The sequence below is a fragment of the Eubalaena glacialis genome, chromosome 1 (genome assembly GCF_028564815.1).
Source record: "Eubalaena glacialis isolate mEubGla1 chromosome 1, mEubGla1.1.hap2.+ XY, whole genome shotgun sequence".
In the NCBI taxonomy this organism is placed as follows: domain Eukaryota; kingdom Metazoa; phylum Chordata; class Mammalia; order Artiodactyla; family Balaenidae; genus Eubalaena; species Eubalaena glacialis.
The window spans coordinates 234,422,108-234,444,115 of NC_083716.1; the positions used below are offsets into that span (position 1 = coordinate 234,422,108).

Genomic DNA, 22,008 nt, shown 5'->3' on the forward strand with positions numbered 1-22,008 from the left:
CGTGCTACAGAGAGCCGTTTGCAGACTAAATCAACTCATACAAGTAGACTGCTTAGAACAGTGTCTGGTATGTAACAAGTGTTAGCTACTTAACAATCTTGGTTTAATTTGTAACAGATAAGTCAGTGGTATAGTCAGACATTTTCCGGATAAATAGACGTTTTCCTAATTCTTTGTTATGGGATCTATTTCTCCCTGTGAATTGTGATTTACATAGTGAGATTGGGTTGTGAGTACAAGTTTGAGCCTCATTATTTTCACTCACATGTAAGCATTTGCCCAAAATATAAAAGTTAGTCATAAACATATTTTTTAACGGCAGCTGCATAGTGTAATCACATTGATTGGCCATAACTTGTGATATATTTTCTTAGTGTTGAACATTTTGGTTGTTCCGTGCTGCTGGGTGGAAGGTGGGAGCAGCTATTACTCAGAGTGCTGTGGCAGACACCCATGTGTGATATCCGTTTCTATATTTTCTTTTCTCAGTATCTCCTTATTCTTAGGTTAGATTTCCAGCAGTAAAATCAATGGGTCAAATAGATAAATATTTTTAAGGCCCCTGATAAATATTAACAAACTGCTCTCCCAGATTGTTTATAATTAAACTCCCACAGTGACGTAGGCAACTTACTCCTCTGAGAGTCGCCACCTTGGGCCTCTCGGTATCAAACACAATACCAGACTAACGGAAAAAGGGAATCCTTGAAAGGTCTTGAAACACGCCTCTAACGTGTGGGCGCTTGGCGGGTCCTTCAGCCATGCCCTGCCTGCCCCCTCGCAGGCAGGAATCATTTTAAAGTTCATTGGACCATCTTCTGTGATTTAAAAAAAACAACAAAATAACAAAAGTCAGACCCAGTTTTGGCCCAGCATGAACGGAAGGGTGCCTGAGTTGTTCAGGCCCCGATACCACCATAGATTCTTCTCTCCTATGGCAGTGAGAGCTTGGTACCAATATCACCATATTCGGCAATGAAATGGCCAGGCCTATGGAAAGCTGAGGCTTGACCTTCTCTCCCCTCCCGCCAGCTACACCGTGGGCACCGTCCAGGAGAACAACGACCAGGTCTGGAAGTTCCAGAGGTACTTCCTGGTGCAGGAATACTGCAACCGCCTCAACGTCCCCTTCCCCTTCGTGGTCTTCGCCTACTTCTACATGGTGGTCAAGAAATGCTTCCGGTGCTGCTGCAAAGAGAGGAGCACCGAGTCTTCCGCCTGCTGTGAGTGGCTCATCCGTTGTGCTGGGGTTTGAAGGCAGGGATTCATTTTGGGGAAGCGTGTCTGGTCCACATCTCAACAGGAAGGGTTAGTCGCAGTTATTTCAGTGCTCACAGGTGTCTGTCTGTAAAGTTCAGGCGTCAAGCCCCCCAGTGACTTACTCGAGAGAAAGAGTATATTTTTTTTTGAATTTACAGAGCACAATATTAATATTTTAGTAGACTTTACAATACTTAGGGCAGTTGTCCATGTCCACAGGTTTTTTTTTCTTGTTTTTTCTTTTCTTTTTTTAACGGTAGTGTTATCTTAGCTGTTTTATTTTATTTTTTATTGAAGTATGGTTGATTTACAGTGTTGTGTTAATTACTGCTAGACAGCAAAGTGATTCAGTTATACATATATATGCATTGAAAGAATAGATTGAGAAAGCCTTCTAGATCTGCCAGGACAGCCTTATTCCAGGGGGCTCACTTTGGGATGTACAGAATAATGATGTAAATAGGATGCTGAGCCAACAGGATTCATGGGATGGTGTCAAAATGTGACTTGGTTCTTGCTCTCCGTTGCTTCTGTGACGTTTATTCTCTGGGAGATCTTAGCTTTGATTCCAGCAGGGGTCATGACTTTTCTGGTTGTTCTTAGAGAACTAGAAAAGCTTATGATGACTTTACTTGGTAAAACAGTCTCAATTTAGAAATTAGGACCTGCAGTCCAATAGATTAACCACCCATTCATCGTCATTCAGAGGGGAGACTCCCCTTACCCTGAGCCCCCTCTCCGCCGGTGGAGCTGTCAGGAAGGATGGGCTGCTGGCTTTTCTCTCTTTCTTATTCCCTTCCCTCCCGCTCACTCACCAGCTGCTGTTCCTGACCTTCTCTGGGTTGGAGCACAGGGAGAAGGGAGGGGAAAGTGCAGAAATCCTGTTTAGAAACGGTGGCGCTGTCCTGGGCTGGCTCTGTGCTCCCCAGCCTGGTGCATGCTTAAAACTGACCCTCTGCTGTGTGGGCGCTTGGCGGGTCCTTCAGCCATGCCCTGCCTGCCCCCTCGCACCAACCACAGCTCCCGGGACTTGGCGATGCTCTCTCCGGGGGCCGCTGCCCCACAGGAGCCTCTGGTTTCCAGGGGTGCACTCTGCACAGACTCTCCCTGCTGGGGACTCTGGAGGTTGTTCTCTCTCTCACGTGGTCGCCCACCTCCTCAGCCCCGACAAACTCCGGGCAGACGGGTCCCCACCTAGCCCCTCTCCTTGCCCCTGCTGTGGGAGCCGGAATCTCTGACCCTTGACCCTCAGTCACACCTGGGTCCCCATCGTTTTGGCCGCAGGGAGCACACATCTGGCTCTCTTCCCCACCACCTGAGGTTTACTTAACGCCCCTTCCTGGAGCCACTGAGACTCACAGATCTCCCTCACCCACAAACTTGTTTCAACCAAATTCAGCACAAGGGAGGGAGAGGCCTATTTTCATTCATCTGGATGTCTGGATGCAAAGGAAAAGATGGAAAGGGCACCACTGGCTTGTACACTTTGTCTTCTAACCTCAGACTTGAGCTGGGGACTCCGTCTCCCGGTGGGTGGATGGGCGTGCAGCCGCAGGACTGATGTCTGCACGGCGACGGGGCCCACACAGCTCTTTTCATTTCTTTTAAAAATCAGAAGAAAAAGAAAGAACTTTTAGGTGACCGAAAACCTATTGGTATATACTTGTCCTTATACCAACCCAGTCATATAATCTTTTTCATATTTTCTTGATCCAGGAAGGGGCCCACAATGGCAAAAGTGCCGAGGGCCTAGGGTGGCTGACTTGTCCTGGTTCGCCCAGAACGTCCCTGTCTTAGCGCTGAGGGTCCTGCATTCTGGATGTCCACTTAGGGTGACCGACTTGTCTCAGTTTGCCAGGGACCATCCCTATTGTAAAATTACAAGTCCTGCATCTTGGGAACCCTGTCAGTTCAGGGGCTGCTGGTCACCCTAGCAGGGCCCACAAAAGTCATCAGTGTCCCCGTGTGCTGACTAGGTAGGCAGAGTTAGTGACTCAGGTTGGACCCAGCCCTGGTACCTGCGGGATTTCCATCCTCAGTCCCATTCTTGAGAAAAACAAGCAGATCTGAGTCTCTAAGCAGATCTGTTGTGTCTTATTGTGAAACAACCCTTTGAAATCTGGTTCCCTAAAACTACCACCGTTTATCTGCCCATGACTCCATGGGTCAGTCCTGCTCTGGTCTCTGCTCCTTGTGGTGTCCGGCTGCTGGCAGGTAGGCTGTGGGCTGGCTGGTCCCAATGTCCATGTGTGCTCACATGTGTGGGGTTGGCTGGGCTGTCATCAAGCAGCCTCAGTCTCCTCCAGCTCAGGTTCCCACAATTGGAGCCTAGACTCCCACAAAAAGCAGAAACTGCGTAGCCTCTGAGGCCCTGGGCTCAGAAAGTCAGATGACATCACTTCTGCCACATTCTATTGGTCAAAGCAAGTCACAGGCCTGCCCACCTCAAGGGAGAGCAGCCTACACACGGGGTGGGCAGAATCTGTGGCCCTGTTTTGCCATTTATCACAGCAGGCATCCCCTGAACAAGCTGGATGAGCTGATCTCCGGAGAGTGCCCTCCCCCTGCCCCCACCCCCACCCCGCCCCGCTCCCACGCTGGCCTATCAAGAGAAAGCAAGCTTCTCACCGCCCTCCCCACCCAGGCATCACAGCTGAGCTGAGTCCTTGCCATTGGGGGCGGTGTGCATGCGGGCTTATCTCTCATTAACTCACCTGCAATATTAAACCTAGATCTGACACACTAGAAGTGAAAACATTTCTCTAGCCAGATTGATCTGACACACTAGAAATGAAAACATTTCTCAGTCCAGAATTATCTTTGATGCCTCGAACAGTTTAAAATAAAAATTTCTCAGCTATAATGGCTATAACTGTATTCACCATAGGGAAATGCTCAGAACCTAGGCTGACCCTATGTACATATACAGCCCTATTTGCTGTGCTTTTCTTGAGCCTCAAAAGCTTAGACAACTGAGCACGGATCTTTAAGAAACAGCTTCTTGATCTTTCTCAGTCCTTTGCTGCTTTTTCTTTGCCACTTTCTAAAATGATATATTTTCATGAGCAATTGGAATATCTGCTATGTTTTCCTTCCTTGAAATAACCTTTCCTGAGCACTTCCTTTCTGAGCAGGATCTGTGATAGATGTGGATGGTATAGAAAAGTACAAACTTGGTTCCAGAAAATGACCTTCAGCAATTGGGATAGAAGTGGGTGCCTCAATGTTTATGAACTATCCAGTTAGTCTTATCACTTAGATTCTAGACAACCACCAAGAACCAATGAAAAAATTCTCATGAAATGTCTAAATAGAGTGATAAAAAAGGGAAATCACTGCGTTCTTATAAATTCCAAAAGCAAGAGCCTACTAACCTCATTTCCTGCCACCGTTGTCTTTGGAAGATTTTTGTAAAACTCACCCCACATTTTCTGCAGTTCTGGGTTTAAAAACAGAGGGAGTGCAGGGATGGATGGATACGGTGCATGGGAAAGACAAGCAAAGCGCGAAGAGGGGCCTTCCCTACCTGAGCACATGAACGAGAAATACTGTAAAAGTATTACAGGAGGCGTTCACTTCTTTACACACATTTACTCTCAGTTCTGTGGATACAGCTGTGAACACAGCCATGTGGGAGCTGGGCTCATGGGCCATGGCCTGGAGGGATGCCAGCCCTGGGACGAGACGGTTAGTGTCACAGGGAGCCTGCCAGGCAGGGAGTGAAAGGGACCTGGGGATCATTAATTCAACAAATATGTGTCAGGCACCCACCATGCGGCAGCCAGGCACTGTGGAAATGGTGCTAGCGGCTAACCTTGCCCTCAAACAGGGCTCATAATCTCAGGAGAAGAAAGAAAACGAGAAAGCCTTAATAGAGAAGCGTAGGAAGCATGAATTTAGAGAATGTGCAGGGTGCCATGAGAGCCACATTGTGGACACTTACACCCCAGACTAGAGTGAGTCAGGGGAGACTTCCTGGAGGAAGGGGATATTGAAACTGAGACCTAGAGGATGAGTTGGAATTAGCCAGGCAAAGGCGTAGATGCTGGGAGGGGCTCAGAGAGTGAGGAGAGGTCAGAGAGAGAAGTTACAGAGGTCAGAGGATAGGTGGGAGGGGTCCGGGGGGCCAAGGGTGGCAGGGAGACTAATGAAAGACCCTGGTCCGTGTCCCACAGCCAGATTCTAGCTGCACACAGTCTCCTGCCTCCCGTCCTCTGCCTGCTGTGTCACAGTGTACATCCTGAGTCCCAGGGGAAGGAAAAAATGCAGACAGAAGACACGATAGTGCAAGAAATGGTAACATAAATCATGAAACACCCTTTTGCTGATGGAACTTGTTTCCCTCAAGATGGAAGTGAACAAAGAAACTCCCAGGGCCAGTAGCAGACACCCTCAGATCACTATGTAAAATGATGCTTCTCGGATCCTGACGTTCGTTCTCCTGACTTGGGGAAGAGCAGTCAATTCAGGGTTTGGAGAGTGGGGCAGGATCTTGGGATGTGTCCCCCGAATGGATCACTATGGGTAAAAAGAAAAGTCTCTGTTAAATAGCAAAAAACTGGGTGTTGGGGGCAGTTTGGGAAAGGGATAATCTAAGGGAGAATCCAGTACAAACAATTAAAGGAATACCGTTAAGCTGGTCTTGTCTCCAGCTTACTGATTTTTGTCAGGATGCGTTAGAGCTTGTCTGTTTTGTCTGTGCCTTGTTCCTACTGTTTACTGTGGTGTGTCTCCCTGGGGCTGCTGGGTGTGTGTTTATGTGTTGCCCTCTGGTCTTTTCTTTATTGCACCTGATAAAATGGTCACTGACTACCATCATGGGATTCATGTTCTGTATTGGGCCAATCATTCCTGTCCCTTTAGTGTATCCCCAATATTTTGATGATTCAGAAAGTAAAAATACGAATTTTACTAACCTAGACATGATAACTGGTGGTAATTAAGAAAAATTTAACTTGCCAAGAACCATCATTTTTTGTGGGATTCCTTAACTACACAGAAAAATGGAGGAAAGATACTCAGGAATATGACCTTAAATATTAGTCATAACTTACTTCTGTGTTATCCCTGGAGCCATGATCTCCTAAAGTCTGGCTTTCAGAATGTAAATGTACCTGCGACCCCCATCTCGTGTCTCAGTTTAAAGAATCCTCATCTTCAACTCTTTTAACAGCATTATTTCAAGACGTTAAATGTCACTTTGGGGAATGTCATTAGCTATCACACATCTGTAAATGCCTTTCCTAATGAAGAAAGGTGTTTTGACAATTTGGGTAAGTTGCTGTCTTTCCCCTCATCATTTTGCCATGGAGGACAAAGTGAGTCATTTCTAACTAAAAGAATGAAAAGTCTTTATATCTGGGATGGGAATTGAAAGTTGAGACCTGGAATTTGTACTCAAAGACCACACCCAAAGATCAGAGGTGCATAATGAAGTGTCTCAGAACTATCTTTGAGTCTGTTTTGGAGCCATGTCATGGATGAGTGTCTATAGAACCTGAGGGAGGGCTCAGGGGAGCAATCCATGCCACAGATTTGGAGGCAAATGCAAAGTAAATTTAGGAAATGTATTGCTGACTAGAGGCTCTGGCAAAAAGTTTCATACTTCTTCCTGAATCGTTCCAGAGAACAAAAACAAACGATGGATAAAAGTTGTGGGGAGGAAGATTTGATGCAATTTAAAGGCAAAGCAATGCCTAACAATTAGTGCTATCTGGAAATGATGTGATACCCTGTGAGGCAGTGAATTCCCTATCACTAGTGGGATTCCAGTTGGGGGTGTGTAGGTAGAGGGGCCGTATGGGATGAAGGTCCACTCTCCAAAGGTACGTTGTGTTCAGCCCAGGATCAATGGAACCAGGAAACTCGGTGTTATAGGTAAGGACAAATCAGTCCTCCAGATTCAGGATGGGTTGAGAAGGCAGAACGAAATGCATTACATTCCCCCCAAACTTATTTAACGATTAAGTATAAGAAAGAACATAAAAATGAAAACAAATCCCCCAACCTGGCCAGCAAGTGGACGAGAGCTTCAACTAGAGAAAGCAAACAGGTCAGAAATGAGCCGTGTTAATCTGCACCTGTGTCCCTGATAGGCCCCTGGGAAAGTGATGCTCTCACAACAATCGGAGAAACAGACGGCGAGCCACGGATGCTCTCTTCTAACAGTTCTTAGTCTCAGGAAGGAATAAAGAAATAGGGAGAATGGGAGACCACAGGACAGGATCCTTTAGCCCCTGGGCAGTGATGACAGAAGACAGGGAGCCAAGAGCCCCAGTTTACTCCCTGGAGACTTCTGGGGGGACCTGGTCACCACCTGCTCATTTGTTTCTCCTTAGGGATGCCTAATTCCGGAACCACAGTATCCTGTGGTTGTCGAATCCTCTCGTGGTAATTCATTTCCTACCTTTACTTTGCATTTGCCTCCAGTGATAGGACAATCATGGGGTTTAAGCTTAAAATTGCTCTTCTTTAGAGGAAAATGCAAGATTTTTCAGATAACTTTCAGAAAAGGTAGAATCCAAACTTCCACTTTTGGTACTTTTTTGGTGACATCGTCAAGTAATAGTAAAAAATATGCTACCCAGTCATTGCATTTTTATAAAATTTGCTGTTTTTCATGATTGAAAAAGTAATCCAAGCTCATTTATAAAATGTTCAAAAAACACAGAAAAACACAACTAAGAAAGAGTAAGAGCAGATGTAACCCACCATCCAGAGATAAATGTTGATAACATATCGGTATTGATTCTATTATTCTTGTGTGGGTGTATGATAATTTGATTGCTCTGTGCATACACATTCAAAATCTAATTTGTTCATTTAACTAATAATCTCCCAGAGAACATCTCCCATAGCCATAAATATACATCTTTATGACAATTTTTAACTGTGGAATATTCCAGCCTATGGGTATACCGTACTCAATTTAACCAATCCCTTGTAAAACACGTAGATTGTTTCTCCTCTTTTGTTATTATATATGACATGATATGAGAAACAGTTTTATGTATTCATTTTTGAGCATATCAGTAATTTTTTCCTTTGAGTTCTTTCTAGAAGAGAAATTTCTAGATACAGTGTATGTACTTTTGATATGTCTGCCCCCCTTCCCATCCCTCATTCCCTGAGGCTGTAACAATTTACAGATTTTCCCATTATGTGGGAAACCTGTTTGTTTACATCTTCTCCAACAGAGAGTACGGTCATTATTTTAGACTCTGCTAATTTTCCAGTTTGGTTGTGACAATGCTATGTCATCGTTTCAATCAGCATTTCCTTGACGGTGAGAGAGGTTGGACATTTGGTCATTGGTCATTCTTGATCTTTAGCCACCTGAATTCAGGAACATCTATCCTTTCCATTGATTATTAAGTACTCCTATTGGGCTTCTACATACACTTAGTTTGAGGAAAAGACATTGGAGATGACTTTGCTAGGAAAAATCCACTTGAAAGAAATTCTGTTAGGAATTATTTTCTAAAGTGAATAACCACCATTTAAAAATAAATCTTTATTTGCTATATAGGAATTGCTTCAATCCTGCCACTTTCATATGTCTTTGACTCCCAATTAATCCTTTTTATATCTAGGAAGATCTTAAAACAGTTCCTAAACTCTAACATGTAGATGAACACATTTAAAAGTAAACACTAGATACATTTATTCCAAGTGGACACCTGCATGAACATATGTGCTTTTCTTTCCCCGTGAATTCATATGGAGGATTGCTGTCCATTGCACTAGTACCTGAAACACAGGTGACAGGTTGATTTGTTCCTTTGTTTGCTTGCCATCTGAAAGGTTAAGGCACTGTAAAAAAAAAAATTGAACTAAAAATCTTGCTGGAACATTCCCCAGGCTAATTTTGCAGCACACCGGGCTTAGGTGAGAGGAAAAAACTAAACATCAGAATTATCCTTGAGGTCTACACCCAGACTGCATATTTCAAGAGGGTAAGAATGATGTCCACGGATGATTTTCCTTTCCTCCAAACTTTCTACCCACGTGTTAGGTTGAGAATAGACAATCCATCAGTAATTATCCAACTGAATGATCAGAGTAGTATTTTGATGCCATCAAAACGGAACAGGAGCACATAAGAAATGTGAGAACCAAATTCACTAGTGAAATGATTTTGTTAAGTCACAAGACACACAGACAGGCTGTGGATGGATCTCTAGTTGGAATGAAGATTGCATTCCTCTTTCATGCAAGCTCCCATTCCTCATTGTTAGCAAGAAAGTCATTGATATTCCATCGTTCTGCTGCTTTCACTAGTAAGTAGCATTAGTCAGATCAGCCTGTGCAGAACGAATCTAATTCTCTTGGTTCCAGAGTAAGGCAAAATGCCTAGCAGGTATTGATTTAGGAGGGAAAGGGGGCAAATGAAACAATCTGAATGTTTTTCTTTGTCTCATTATTCAAGGTTTCAAGAATGAAGACAACATGACTCTGGCGTGGGAGGGTGTCATGAAAGAAAATTACCTTGTCAAGATCAACACAAAAGCCAGCGACACATCAGAGGAGTATGCCAGTCATTTATTCCTGCTTTGTGAGCCTCCCCTTGTGTACAGGAGCTGGCAGAACACGGGCAGCTTATTTGAGCAAACTCTGTAAAGAGAATTTGCAGCAGAGAGGAATGGCGCCAAAAGGTTATGGCTCAGGCAACTGAAGGTGACAAACGCAAAAGGGTGTGTCAGCCTTTCAGGAAGGGCAAAACCCACCCACCTGCCATCTGATTGTCCTTCTGATTGAAGGGCAGAAAGAGGGATTTGGAGCCTGCAGGGCAGGGCCGTGGGACCAGGTGACAAGAGCGTGGGTCCCTGTGCCACTGCTACAGAGGTGGATTCTAGGAAGACCCAAGGATCGTGGGGAACAGAAGTTACCTTGCAGGGTCTGCACATGTATCTCTGTGAGGAAGAAGCAAGAGATTAGAAGATGGCAAAACCCTTTGGTTGATCTCTTACAGACAGTTGTCCCTGAGAAGTTCTGAACGCCCTTTATGAGTCGCATGGAGTTGTTGTGAACATCCCATAGAACTAGCTAAGTCACTGACTCCCTAGATGGTCCATGAGGAATGTGGGATGCAGGGCACCCGGGAGCGTGCCCTTCGTATTTAAAGTGGGGTTAACAGGGTTAATGGTCAGAAGTCACTCTTACAGAGAGCTCCAAACACACCTCAGAATTCAGTCTAACAAAGAAAGAGTAAACATAAGAACAACTAATCGCTTTGTTAGGTTCAACACAGCTATTGGGATCAGGGGATGCGAGGCATGCTTTTTCTCTTTGAGTAACAAAGCAGATGCCCTCTATTCTCCTCCATCCCTAGACGTGGAGATCTTAGTTTTGGAAGGAAGGGACGGACCTTACAGGTCATCTTCCACCCCCCCCATCAACAAAGGTAGTGTCTATTTGCTGTCCTTCCATTTGGGGTGAGAGTGGAATTCTGCTTCGCTTGGGTATTAGGAAGAAAGTAAAAGTGGTAAAAGCAGGTGACGTTGATTTAGTTGAAGATGAAAATGATCTGTATTTTGTTCTTTAAAATACTGCGAAATGGAGCCTAATAGCCCTTTTTGTTTTTTTCTCTCTCTCTGTTCTCGCTCTCTCTTTTTTTTTAACTTCCTTGAAGAATGAGGCATCGTTTTAGACAGCTGGATACAAAGGTATAGTTCTGTTTATAGTTTGGGAATTATTATTATTATTATTTTTGGGGGGGAATTATTTTTTTAAATCTCCATTATCTTTGAGCTTTCAGCTAGAGGCCAGTGTCCAAAAATAGATGAAGTTAATTGTTTAAAAAAAAATGGATGTGACCCTGTTCTATACTCAGCTTTCTTTATTCACTGCATAAAGTCGGGGTGCTGGAATGGAATTGCTTCTCCGATGCTCCCAGCCCACACGGGAATAGTCCTGAAGTCCCATTTCCACGACTGTCTCTGTCTAACCCAGGACCCCTCCTTTCTTTTTCTCTCAGGTGTAAGATGCTTGCAGTGACAGGGAACACCAGAAAGGCTCAGAGAAGCAGGTTGGGAGCCTAGAGACTCTATGCCAGTCTTTGCTGCCACTCTAATTTGTCATCCACTTCATTTGAGTTGCGACTGCATGAATACGCACGTGAATTAGACGTAGAGAGAGTATGCCCACCTCCACCCTGAGCTGGGTAGCTGGAAATTATGATTTGGTTCAGCAGAGATGACAATCGATTCATACATGTTGGCTCCCTGTCAGGCTCTGAAGAGGAGGTGATATCCATGGCATTTTTGGGATGGCGTCCTGGGTGACAGAGTCACATACCCCCCCAGGGCTGTGCGGTTCCACGGCTTGATGATACCCCATCAGGGGTGGCAGGGTCTCCAGCACCCGATTCCTTGCCTATAGTAGAGTCTCAAGGAACATTGAATAAATGAGCAAAAGGTGCTCTTCTCAGAGCTCTAAGATGATCATTTATTCGGTTCACAATTTCTCGTATATGTATTTATGTGTTAGTTACCAGCGGCATTTTAAAGATCTGAGGCTGTCTTTCCATGGGCCTCCCTTCCTGAACTCTGGTCTTGTGCAGGACGGTGGGCTGGTGCCTGGTACCTTCCTACTTACCCCCCACCCCGCCCCCGCCTTAGCTCTTCTCTTCCTTCCTCTCCTTCCCTCCCCTGGAGCTGCTTGCTCCATATATTGGACTCAACCACTCAGGATGACGGTACATTCTGTGCTGACAGTCGAATGTTTCCATCACAGTTTGCTTCAGTTCCCTATTGCTGTGCAACAAATAACCCCACATTTTAGTGGCTTCAAACAACCATTCTATTTCACTCTTGCTTTTCTGGGTCAGGGGTTTGGGAAGGGCTCAGCTGGGCAGTTCTTCTGCTTCATGTGGTCTCAGCTGGGTTTACGGGGCTGGCTTCAGCTGGCGGTGAGGCCAGGATCTGGCACCTCAGCGCTCCTCCTCATGGCCTCTCTCTTCCACGCGATCTCTGATCCGTGAGGCTTGGGGGTCTCGGGGCAGTTCCCCTTTTTCCATAGGGACTGGCTTCCAAGCGTGAAGAAACAGAAGCCGCCAGTGCTCCTAAAGGCGAGACCTGGACCTGGCATGACATCACGTCCACCAGCATCTATTGATTAAAGCAGCCCCAGGCTGGCTGGGATCCAGGTGGGGGAGCAGTAGACCCCACCTGTTCACGTTCCACCTCTTGATGTGGAAGTGACACGTGGGCAGGGAGAAACGTGGCAGCCATCTTTGGAGACACGCCATCACACAGGAGTATATCTTGTTACAGCTGCTCTCCTTCTGATGTTGTACTGGTACTGAGTTTTAATTGAGGGGCTGGGAAGACTCCTATGTTCTTAGAGTTGAGTATCTGGACATAAACAATCATGCCAGGATGTATATCATGATTATAATCAGTGAAGAGGGGAAAGAAAAGTGCTGGATATTTTTAAAAATTAGAGAAAATTTAAAAAAATGTTAGAATGCATGAAAGGAAACATAGGGGATAGTATTCTAACACTGAGTATGTATATTAGATGACTATAATATGTAATACAGAATATATATAAAGCCTTATAGGATTATTCACTTTCTCTACATCATATATTTATATTTAAATATATTGTCTGCTGCATCGGTACCTAAGCTACATAGCTCGTAATACTTACTGAGCACCTGCCATGTGCCAGGCATTGGGCTAAGTGCTGTCAAAGCAGACACGGGCCCCAAATTTCATGAATGGATACCTTGTTAAGTGGTTTGGGTGTAGGAGCATTTTCCAGCTGAATTATGTAGGATTAAATAGCGATAACACTTTTCTTAGCCCTATCAGGCGTATGTTCCAGATTGCCCGTGTCTGCATTACCAGGAAGCAGGGTCAGCAGCTGTGAAGGCCCTAAATCCAGAGATGCATGGAATGTTCTGGGCAGCTGGAGAGGGATGACGTGGACCAGGGGAACACCGAGTAGGAAGAAAGGGGGAGGCTGGGTCGTCCTTGGCAGGAACTTGCTGGCCTCTTTAGGGTTGGATTTTATTCCCGTGCAGGGCAAGCCTCTGGGGACACATCTGGGAACATTCCTTTCAAAGATCCCTCTGAGAGGTCAGAGTGGCCACATAAGAGGGGCTTACACAGTTTGGTTTGGGGAATAGAGGTGCTAGGGACTCGTCTAAGTGTGTGTGTAGAGAAAACGGTCTATTTTTGTTTGTTGTGTTGAGTTGTTTTACTTGTGGGTTCGCTTAAGGTGGCTTTGGAGGGAGCCGAGGGAAAGTACACTTGGGGCTGGGCTCAAACTTCTGCAAGACTTTCCACTGCCCCTGCTCGGGGGCACGCAGAACATAGGCAGGATGGCAGCAAGGGGATGGGGCAGAGCGGGACCTGGGTCGGAGGTCAGCGGGCGATCCAGGTACTGGAGCAGCTGAACTGACTCCCAGGGGCCAGGGAGGCCTCCCAGCCAGTGCGTGTCTGGGTGCGGCGGGGCGACCCTCTGGTGGGGACAGTGGACCTGAGCATGGCGGTTGTGGGCGTGGTGCTGAGGGGGTCACAGATGACTGGAGTCCCAGTTGGGGGCTGTCCACACACACGTGCGAGCCAGGGCTCTGTGGGGTCCTCAGAGGAGTGCCTGCGGGTCCAGCCCCCTCTGCATCTCCCTGGCTGTGGAGCTCCACCCCTTTGTTGGTTCCTGCAAGAAGTCCACCTACACCATGCCTTTTGCAGGTTTTAGTTGAATTTGGGCAGATCCCAGGGAAACCTCAAACCACAGAACACTGAGACATGGGCCACCACCCACAGGATTTCACTGCCTCTCTCCCTGCTTCTCTCCTGCTCCCCTGCCCTCTCTCCCCTTCTTATTCCCTCCCCCTTCCTCTACCCCTTCTCTTCTGAACAACAAAAAGTCTCTCCTTTCTATCCAAGGAGAATTTTAGGGCTGGCCACTTGTTTCTTGAGCAAGCTCTTGGTGTCTTAAACCCTACTAAAGATCATACTGAAGTCCTTTTACTGTCAACCAATACAGAAATCTCTCCAAAGCCCTTCCAGTGAAAAAAATTTTCTCCGTCTCATTCTTACACCAGAAAACAAAGTTATTCACATTGACCTTAAGTCTGTAAGTAGGAATCTTACTATGCCTTCTTTATTTTAGGCAGCCATTAGCCCTTATGGTTTCTTTTTGTCCTTTTTAAAGAAAGAGTTAAATGAAGAGGTTAATACTGGAAATAAGCCTAAGTTAAACAGAAAGTTTTCCTTGAGTGAATGATATAGCAAGTTGGAAACCAACTGTACAGAGATTGCGTTATGTCTACAGCTTTTATTAAGTGTAAAAATATAGCTTGTAATTTACAGTGATCTTCATGCATCTTGTGTAAACACTTGTGACATATGCCTGTATTGAAAATAATTTTATCATGCTTTTTACTTAAATTGTTTTGCTACTTATACTGTTTGTGTGTGTGTGTGTGTGTGTGTGTGTGTGTGTGAGGGGAGACACTTTATTTGCAAAAACTTGATTAGTATTGTATCACATTATTTTCATTATATTATACTTTTATCAAAGCAAAACTTTATTGATATCTTATAATTTTATTAGTTACATATAACATTTTAATTTCTATATATTACTTCTCTGTGTTGTAATCAATCTTTTCTATGTAGGAATCACTAGTGATTTTTATTTGAGTAAAGCTAATTCTAATTGGTGCTAATGATTATTTGCCTGTGATATGATTTCAGAAAGTTAGTAATGGACAGAATCTGAAATATCATCTGGAGTCTGCCATCCTCCAGGCATGAACCATACTTGCTATTTCATATATAGCACATCTATTTCACAGAAAAACCATAGAGTCATAATTTAAAATTTAAAGTTGGAAAATTGATCTTAAGACCAGTTTTATTTTTTCCCCTTTCAAGCTTAATGATCTCAAGGGTCTTCTGAAAGAGATTGCTAATAAAATCAAATAAAACTGCATGGACTCTAATGGAGAAAAATCTAATTCTACCAAGGTAAGTAATTTCAATAGCTTTTTTTTTTTGCTCTGAAAATTTACGTATTTTAAGACTAATTCAAAAATCATGATATTTTCTCAGTTACTTTCACATATGATCAGATTTGAAAATAAGGCATGGTGTAAAAAATTCGAACAATATAGGTATATAGAAAAGAACAGGTAGAAGCCGCCCTCACATTACTTTCCCTGTCTGCTCTCCTGCCTGAGGTTAACACTGCTAGCAGCAGGTTACAGTATCCTTTTGGATCTTTAAAAAAAAAAAAACCAAAAAAACTTCCAAACTCTACAGCTATTTTGGCATTAACTGAATCAAGGTCACGCTATTCTAAGACTTGGTAATTTTTTTTTTCTTACTTAACTCTAGATCATGGGTATCTTTACAGATCCATGCCTCAGACATGTACCTCATTCTCCTGATACATCATTTATGTTTACTGCTATAAGGAATGTACAGATATATGGGTCCTTTTGGTTAGTTTGTTTTAAATATTTGCTATCATCAAATGCATGTTGATCACATTTTACTACCAGAAATGTTTTAGTAAGGCTTACAAGGTTTTCAGCAATAGCTCATTTGCACAATAAAAATGTAATTCAGTTAACAGACAAAATTGAAGCCAAGGCTTTGCTCTATGATCTTACCATTTGCTTTAATTATGTTTTCCCATTACCTGTCCAAATGCTGAAACAAAATGTTGTTAGGGACTTGTAAAGCTAGGAGAAAACAGCAGTGAGCGATCCATTTGATTAGAATTTTTTGAGAAAGTGAATGGTAAGGAATGGAAACAATTAAGCCTCCCTCCTTTCCTCCCTTCCCTTTGTGTTTACTGACTGCCTTCTAAGTGCTGGCAGTACTGTGCTCAGACCGTGATGAGGCTCAGACGCTGATTTTTGCCTTTGCATAAATCCTCACGCTGCAGAATTTCTATTCACAGGGTGACTGTGTTATAGGGGTAACTGTGTTAGGGTCCTTTCAGTATATCTGGTAGCTCAATACTTTTCCTTGAGTTCTGACCGTTATAGATCATGTTACAAGCCCTCTATCCTGGAAGACTTTGTAAGAGCAAGATTGATGCATATTGCATTTGCATATTATTTATTTTCTGTGAAGGCAGGTATAGTCTCCCAAGCTGCTCAAGAAAACACACCTTGTATATTTAGGAAGAATGTATTTCAACTCTTCCATCACGGTGTTTCATGAAGACAATATTATACTTTAAATTATAATTCGAGTTTTGAAGCATTTATTTTGTTTGGTGAATGAACTGAAATATAGGAAAAACAATTAGGAAGAGATAAGACAATTTAAAATGATTTTTAAAACCCTTAGAGGTGTAATAATTAGAAAAGATTCAAAATGAGCTGTACGCATCCATCTCTTAAAGCTCTCATCTCCTCATCTCTCCTTCTTTTTCCAAAAGTGTTGACTATGAGGAAAATGAGCAGACAGACTGGTTTCTTAGCAACTTGATCTTTGCTTAAACTTAAATTGTTACTACTATATGGAGAGTTCATTAATTGGTGAATGAAGATGAATCGGGAGAAGGACGTTACTTCATGTGCAAGTGGGCATCTTTAGAAACAATGCATTTGGCATGTCCAATTTGTTGGTATACTTTTTACTTCTGGATATAAGATCCATTTTCTTTTTGTGATGTCATCTGTTTGGCATATCCTTAAGAGGTTCACTGAAAATGTAATTTTATAGGCAACCACCTACATGCTGCTAAAATATATACTTTTTTGGTTTTTTAAATTGAAGTATAGTTGCTGTACGATATTATATAATATAGGTGTACAGTATGGTGATTTGCAATTTTTAAAGGTTATACTCTATTTATAGTTATTATAAAATATTGGCTATATTCCCTGTGTTGTACAATATATCCTTGTAGCTTATTTTCTACCTAATAGTTTGTACCTTTAATCCCCTACCCCTATGTGGCCCTCCTCCCTTACCTCTCCCCACTGGTACATGTTGCTGAAATATTATTCTTGTAGTGTCTCTCTGATACTTCTTTCTCTAGAGGGGTGAGGGTGTCTTTCCTGGGGGTGGAGGCAAAGAAAGAGAATGCCAGCTTAAGTGGGTGTGAGCTGGCACCAGTGGAAGTAGGGCAGAAGTGGACATCTGGGGACAGGTCTTTGCCAATTTGCCCATCTGGGTTTTCCATCTCAAATCATTCTTTGATCCAGTAACTTGGGATGGGACGTTTGTGTATATATTTTCTTTTCTCCCACACTAAATTTGAAAGGAAGTAAGAACCAGGGTGAGAGAAAGCTATTTGTTTTTGTTTTCTCATACCATTATACCTTCCCTGAGAATGGGGGTGGGGGAGTACTTCCCTGAGGGCACTGGAAATTGTTTGGTCCCTACATAATAATCCATTGATTCTTGTATTTGCTGCAGTTAAATTCTAGTTCATTTCGATAAATTATTGTAGTTCTTAACTTTCTTATCAACTCATCCTTTACTTATCAGAAATCGCTCAGCAAATAAAGCACTTGGAAACTTTCTGGGTCTTTGAGGTGAGTCTTAACCATTCAGCCAGAGTCGTTCTGTTCACACTGGCAAACTGGTGAGAACTCACATCTTTAAGAGAAAAAATGGCCTTGTAATTACTTCAATACCAAAAGGCAATCTCTCAATTTTTGTTAGTACATTTGGACCCGTTACCAGTATATTACCAATGTATTTTGAAGCACGTCGTATCCTGAGAATGAAAGTGGGAAATCATTCTTAACACAGGGCTCTTCCTTTGTTTTCACAGGTGGTATCAGACATCTAAATGGAAAAGATTCAAGGGATGCTGCTGAGTAGTTTTGTTCCCGTCTAAATGAGAATTGTTCAGGCCCCTGGGTGCACAGCGATGGTTTTAATCACCCCAGTGTGCTCAATCTGAGAATCAAATGTGTTACTGATTTCACACGAAAGATGGATGTCAAGGAAGAACATCTTCTACAACTTGCTTTCCCTGAAGGCTGCCCTATTACTTTCTGAGTCTCAGTGGCCAGAACCTGCTGTTGATAGTTTAAACTGTACTGTGTCTTCCTGTTTCCTTCTCTCTTCCTCCTTTGACCTATGCATATTAGAGAATATCTCTCCTAGGAACTGGAACCTAGTCATGATTTTCCTCTTATATTGTTATTTTGTTTATTTCCGATTGATTCTCCATTATTTCCTTTTTTTTTTTGTATAGTGTGACTAATTAGCTGGCGTATTGTTAAAAGTCTCCCCAGTCAGGTCAGATTCTAAAAACATGCTGCAGCAAGAAGACTCTGCTTTCTTCAGGAGAAACTATTTTCATTTCTCATTATGCTTTTATTCATTAAAGCAGGTGATAAGACAGCATCTTCCTGTCTCACACTCACCAGGAACTCCACTTGAAGGGACTATCCCCTTCCTAACAATGTGAAAAGGCACCTAAAAATGAAATCCTTAGAGGTGCATCTGATTTTGTTTTCACTGGGTGTTCCTCTTTCTCCTCCTATTTATTATTTTCCTATTAAAAGTAATTCGTGGATATTATAGAAAATTCATGGGTATTATAGAAAACACAGATTACATGGAAAAGTAGAAAATATAGTCTCACTACCTAAAGGTAATCACTGCTAACAAGTCAGGATGTTTTTCCAAGTCCGTTTTTTTTCTATGCATGTTTTATTTCTCTTTTAAAATTTTACATAATGTCATCATACCACATATACAATTTTATATACAATTTTTCAGTTAATATTTTATCGAAGATGTTTTCTTTATACTCACTATCTTCTTAAACTTTACATTAACAATTGCATGTTGTTCAGTCTCTAATGATTTCCACTATGTTGGTCATTGAAGGTGGTTTCTCATTGGCCAGTTGGATGAGCATCTTTGTGCCAGAATCTTTTTCCACAGTTGGGAAAATTTCCCATGGCTAGATGTCCAGGAATATGTATTGATTATCAAACTATTTACAAGGCTTTTTCATAAATGTTTAGCAAATAGGAATTATTAACTTGATATAAGATATGAGATACATGAACCTAGAACTCTTAAGATAAAATATTATATTTAATCCTTAGTTTAGGAAGAAACCAATATACTTACTTCAGTATTATAGATGGTGAAGGCATTAGTATAGAATTGGAAAGATTATATTCTTGAACACTTGTAGTCCCAGCTTTGTCTGGACGTGGTGTTATCTTTGCCCAAAAGAGATGCGCTTGGAAGTACATAAAGTCATTTAAATGTCCATGATTAGTTTTTCCACTTTGAATAGAATATACTCAGTGGCTAAAGAAGAAAATCCTAGAAGGAAGCTGTTAAATGATTATCTAATTAGAAAAACTACAAAAGCATGAACCAAAAAAGCTTTTTCTGTTTTGTCTGGGCAGTAGTTAAAATGACTACTCACAATATTCATGATGTTTGCAGGGAATGAACACAAATAAAAGGTGTCTTTTTACTTAGACCTCGTTAATGGTCTAACAGGGCATCTTAATCAGTAACAGGATTGATCAGTTCACGGTTTTGGATGCTGAAAGCAGATGCGATAAAATTAATGACAAACATTGTCAACGAAAGGAATTTTCAAGTTTTCTCTGTTAGAGAATTTCACGTTTGTTTCACCATGGCAACTGCCTTTTCTGAAGCCACCAAGAAAAGGCTTGTGTTATCTCCACGGTGACTGGAAAAAACAAAGTATATGGCACTGAACATATTGTGCAGAGAGTGACAACTGTCCTAACCTCTGACCTTCAATTCAAGTGGTGAATTTGAATAAAATCAGTAAATTAAATTGAAAACCTACCAGAAGACAAAACTTAGCATAACTATTGGCTGATATCCTTAATTGTACTTGTCCCTATATTCACATTTCCACTGACTGTGTTTTTGTTAGTGTAAGAAATAGGCCATGTGCACATCAGTATCATGAGTAAAAGCAATTCTCCCATTGACACTGATGACAGAGAACTTGAACAATACTCGGAATTCACTTGTATTGGACAGGGAACTGCCCAGTGTTTGCAGCTCAGCTTGTCTGGCAGATGGTTTTGCATGGTGACTTCATGATTTTTGTGTAGGCCAATTCATTGTTTTAGGTGTAGCTCATGAAAATAGCACATGTCTTGGATGCACCTCTCATCAAAGGTGCTCTGTCTTGTACCTGGTACTAAAAGTGTCCTGTGCACGTGTACGTCACTGCTGATAACCCTGCAGCTTGGTTTAAATGAGTGGGTTAATGAATTAACCAAGAGGAAATGTCATGGGTTGCCTTTGTCATTCTACTGAGAGTGAAAAAAATACAATTCCTTCCTTCGTCCAGATGCATTTCTATGGGGATTTGATTCCCAGAGTTACGTGAGCTGACTTCGCTAAGCAGATGACTAGAACATTCTGCGCAAATGCAAGCAGAAGAATGTCCCCCGTGGTTCTGGCTCTTGCCAGCAGGGCCAGATTTGGATCCCATGGTTAGGCACCCATCTGTAGCACAAGGGTCTCCAGCTTCTGTCACTTGGAGCTAGCCCCCTATGTCACCAACCCTCAGGCATGCATAGCAGTTTCTGAGATTACAGGGGTTTCCTGTGGCCTCAGGATCTGTCTTGGGGCCAACATGGTGTCTTTTGTCCACAGCCCCGTGTGGTGATGGAGCCTCAGGCCCAGACTGAGGTACATGGTTTCCTTGCTGAAGGCAGGGTCCTCCAAAGCCACCTTGGTTCCAGACAGAACTGGGGAAGTGTGTCTCCCTCCCGCCACCCCTTCTCCTTCTTGGTCCATGTGGGGGACTGAACCGTGTGGTTGTCATGGAGACGGCCTCTGCCCATGGCCTCCGTCTCAAAAAGAAAAGGCTTAGAAGTCGGGCCGTTGGCCGAGCTGGAGCTGGATATTGGAGACAAACGTCCCACTGCCCTTCCCGACCCCCCATCCCATGCACGCCTTTATTCTCCTGAAGATGAAAATCATGAGGGGAAAAGCAGCCTTCGGTGGCCCACCCCATCCATCCATCAGACCTCAGCAGATGTTTCTGAACCATAGTTCATTTAGGATCAAGCTGGGGCTTTGGGACTGCATGCACACATTTATAGCCTCAATTTTTTAATCAATGTTTTTTCCCCCGGCAGAAGTCCTGTTTGACTAGGAGAAATTTCCCTCATTTTTTCATAATGTGCAATGTGTTGTCACTACGTGTCCACTGTGAGCACTTCCTGGGGACCCAGAATAAAATAAGTAAGAAATAAAAATTAAAAAAATCAAAAAGGAGCAGGAGGCTCTGCCCTCCACCGTCTTACAATCCATTCGAGGACATTGATTTAAGAAACAGGAACTTGACGCTACAGACAGCATGCCGAGCGCAAAGGCGGTGGCTTGCAGGCCCAGGAGAGACCTGCGTGGGTGGAAGGGTTCAAGGGCACCTGCCTGTGCGGTAGAGGGCGGAGATTGGCTTCGCCCGAATTCCTCCGTGTCTGTATCAGATAAGTGCCTTGAGAAGTTCCCTGGGGTAGAGAGTGAGGCCCAAGTGTCTAAAGCGGGTCACTAATTGATGTGCACATGCAGGGCTGAGGTGTCTGAAGTCGCTCGGGGGGAAAACTGAGGCAGATTTATTGAGATGGGACACAGCAGAAAGGTGCAGGCTAGGAGGGGCGTGTTAAGGGGTGTGCAGGGCGCAGTTCTTGGGAGCCCCTCCCTGTGAGGGTACCAATGGTCAGGAAAGAAAGAAACAAACCAGGAAGCAATCACGGCAGCAGACAGGGCACACATGATCATCTAGACTACGGACCAC

General features: G+C 43.3%; 1 protein-coding gene across 1 annotated transcript in view; it reads left to right on the forward strand.

Annotated features, from left to right (window-relative positions):
• The window catches only part of TRPM8 (transient receptor potential cation channel subfamily M member 8), a 79,510-nt gene extending 64,310 nt beyond the window's left edge, over positions 1–15,200 (forward strand). The window contains exons 21-24 of the mRNA XM_061206073.1: positions 1,033–1,223; positions 9,689–9,788; positions 10,892–10,925; positions 15,150–15,200. Coding sequence (XP_061062056.1) covers positions 1,033–1,223; positions 9,689–9,788; positions 10,892–10,925; positions 15,150–15,200 — 376 coding nt within the window. The remainder of the gene's footprint in view (positions 1–1,032; positions 1,224–9,688; positions 9,789–10,891; positions 10,926–15,149) is intronic.
• Positions 15,201–22,008: the final 6,808 nt, after the last annotated feature.